Source organism: Buceros rhinoceros, unplaced genomic scaffold (genome assembly GCF_000710305.1).
Source record: "Buceros rhinoceros silvestris isolate BGI_N320 unplaced genomic scaffold, ASM71030v1 scaffold14403, whole genome shotgun sequence".
In the NCBI taxonomy this organism is placed as follows: Eukaryota; Metazoa; Chordata; class Aves; order Bucerotiformes; family Bucerotidae; genus Buceros; species Buceros rhinoceros.
The window spans coordinates 11,545-13,915 of record NW_010405483.1 but is presented as its reverse complement, the minus strand read 5'-3'; the positions used below and the strand labels follow the sequence as shown (position 1 = coordinate 13,915).

The 2,371-nt window shown below is 49.3% G+C and overlaps 1 protein-coding gene across 1 annotated transcript in view; it reads left to right on the top strand.

The window, feature by feature from the left end:
• Positions 1-2,133, top strand: part of LOC104491354 (chromosome unknown open reading frame, human C4orf22) — a 30,419-nt gene extending 28,286 nt beyond the window's left edge. The window contains exon 6 of the mRNA XM_010133762.1: positions 2,038-2,133. Within this exon, the coding sequence (XP_010132064.1) occupies positions 2,038-2,133 (96 nt within the window). The remainder of the gene's footprint in view (positions 1-2,037) is intronic.
• The last annotated feature ends 238 nt before the right edge of the window (positions 2,134-2,371 follow it).

Here is a 2,371-nt window from a genome sequence, read left to right as displayed (position 1 = left end):
ACCTGGAGAAGGAGCCATGAACTAAGAGGGAAAGAAGGAGAAGTGAATGAGAATAGAGAAGAGACAAAGGACAGTGCTAGAACAGAAAAATAGCTACGGCTCAGCAGAGACATCATAGAATATTAGCAAGCAGAGCTCCCTCTTAATCAGTGACTGCAGATCATGGAGAGTTCCGACAGATCCATGCACAAGAGACAGAGCTGGATGAATGCTGAGATACCTGAGCCCGTGGGCGCCTCGCAGAAAGCATGATTTGCAGTACCCCAGGGCCTCTGGAAATAGAACAGACTCAAGCTGGGCCAGGAGAGGTTGAGGTTGTCCCTAAGGAAGAATTTCTTGCCCATTGGGGTTGTCCAGGCCTGGCCCAGGCTGCTCAGGGCAGTGGTGAAGTCCCCATCCCTGGAAGGGTTTCCCAGCCATGTCGAGCCATGTTGGAGGTGGTGTTTGGTGGTGACCTGGCAGTGCTTGGGGAACGGTTGGACTCAATGTGTTTAAAGGTCTCTTCCAGCTGAAACAATTCTGTAATTCTGTGACTGATAAAATGGAAAGATTTCCACAGTAGGGTTTCCCTTACATCCTGCCCCCTTTTTCTTCCAACCAGAACATCTTGCCATTTCTGCCAGGAGAGGCTGTAGGCTGAGGCTGTGTCATGTTTGTGTAATTGCTGAGAAGTGCTAAGGCAAGGGAACAGCAAATGCAGAAAGCAGAACCAGTTCCCGCACGTGAGGCGTGGGCCATGTTCTACCCCGGCGCTTCTGCAGCAAAGTGAGCTGAAAGTGGCAGAATTCCTTTCCCAGCTGCAGCCAGTCCTTATTCTCCCTCCCTAACCCAGAAGATTTGACAAGTCCTAAGGAAGGCAGCCCTGTTAAGGTCATTTAGTTCTTGCAGCAGATTGGGATTGTCACTGGCACAAGGGTGGAACTTGGATTTTAAGCCCTGTCCCTAACGAGAGAGAAGGCAGGAAAACGGATGCTCGATGCATCTTCTAGTTGAGAGCTGTGTTTCTGCAGCATGTGGTAAATGGTTCCGCAGGATTTTCACACTCAGGAAAAGAGAAGAAAACCCTTGTGCCTTGGTAGTGCTGTGAAGTGGATGAATGTTGTGGAGTCAGTGTCTCTCACGTGACTGACGGCACAAACGTACGCTTCGCTTCCACCTCGGAACGGCTCTGGTCCTGTTACTGCTGGTCTCTACTGTTTATTGGCGTAGCAGCTGATTCCAAACGCAGCACATGCTCGAGTCATGGCCGGACATCCCATCTCAGCCGTGGCTGAGAGCCGATTAAATTGCCAAGGGTCTTTTATCTCTCATGTTGAGAGCAGAATGGAGAATAACACAAAAGACAGCTTTCCTCTGCGAGAGACTGGCTGCGTTCCACTGGTGCCGACCGCACTCTGAAACTTTACAGCCAAAGTCCTTGGGCTATAGATTGGATGTGACACACACGCCCAGGCTTTGGTTACTCTCAAAACCAACAAGAACTCAGCTGGGCAGTAATTTGGTCGGGTTTCTACAGACAGAACCGGTCTAGGACGATGGTTTCTTTGATGTGTTTCCCATGAAAGATGGTCGTGTATGAATAGTAACAGTACAAAATATCAAATTATCTGCATTTCAAAATAAGCGCATTGGTCTGTTAGAAATTCAAAAATGCATAACCCAGAAATGAGTTTGGTTGCATTGAAAGTGGGCCACCAATCCAGCTTCCTGCAGCTGCAGAACATCTGTAACAAATAACCAGCTCTTTAGCGTCTACGTGAAGGATCCTCGCCTGCCAGGAGCCGTGCTAAGAAGAGTTTGTGCGCGTACGTTGTGTCCCCCCGCAGGTTGCAGGGCACAGGACTGTGAGTCCCCGTGAGATCCATCTGGCTTTGGCTTTTCTGTAACGCTCACTGACGGGGAAGAAGCTTTCGAGAAGCGTTTGCTCTGGGCTGGACTCAGACCAGCTGTGTCCCAGGGGAAGAAGGCGGCTCATGACGGTTAAAACCATGCCTTTTCTCTGTCCTGACTGGTTATCTGTAACGTTCTGTGTTTCAGGCCTACCCTGGAGACAACACTACACGGACGCCTGTTGAAACGGATCTCTTCCTCCATGTTGTCATCTATGACCATGTTGTTGGAAGAGGGACCTAAGGGCTGTCTGTGTGGCTCCTCTCCCACTGATTTGTTGAGCTACTTTAAAGTCACCTGGAAGTAAAATGAGCAGCTGAAAGATCTTTGGTTTGTGTTTGGGGGTAGGAAGGGGGATTTTTATACTGGTTTAGAGTTGGTTTGTGCTTGGCTCCTTGAGGAAGTTAAGTCCAAGGAAGACCACATATATTTGTAGAGTCTGTGTATCTGGGCCCCTTGTTAGTCCCTTGCAAAGTGGGGT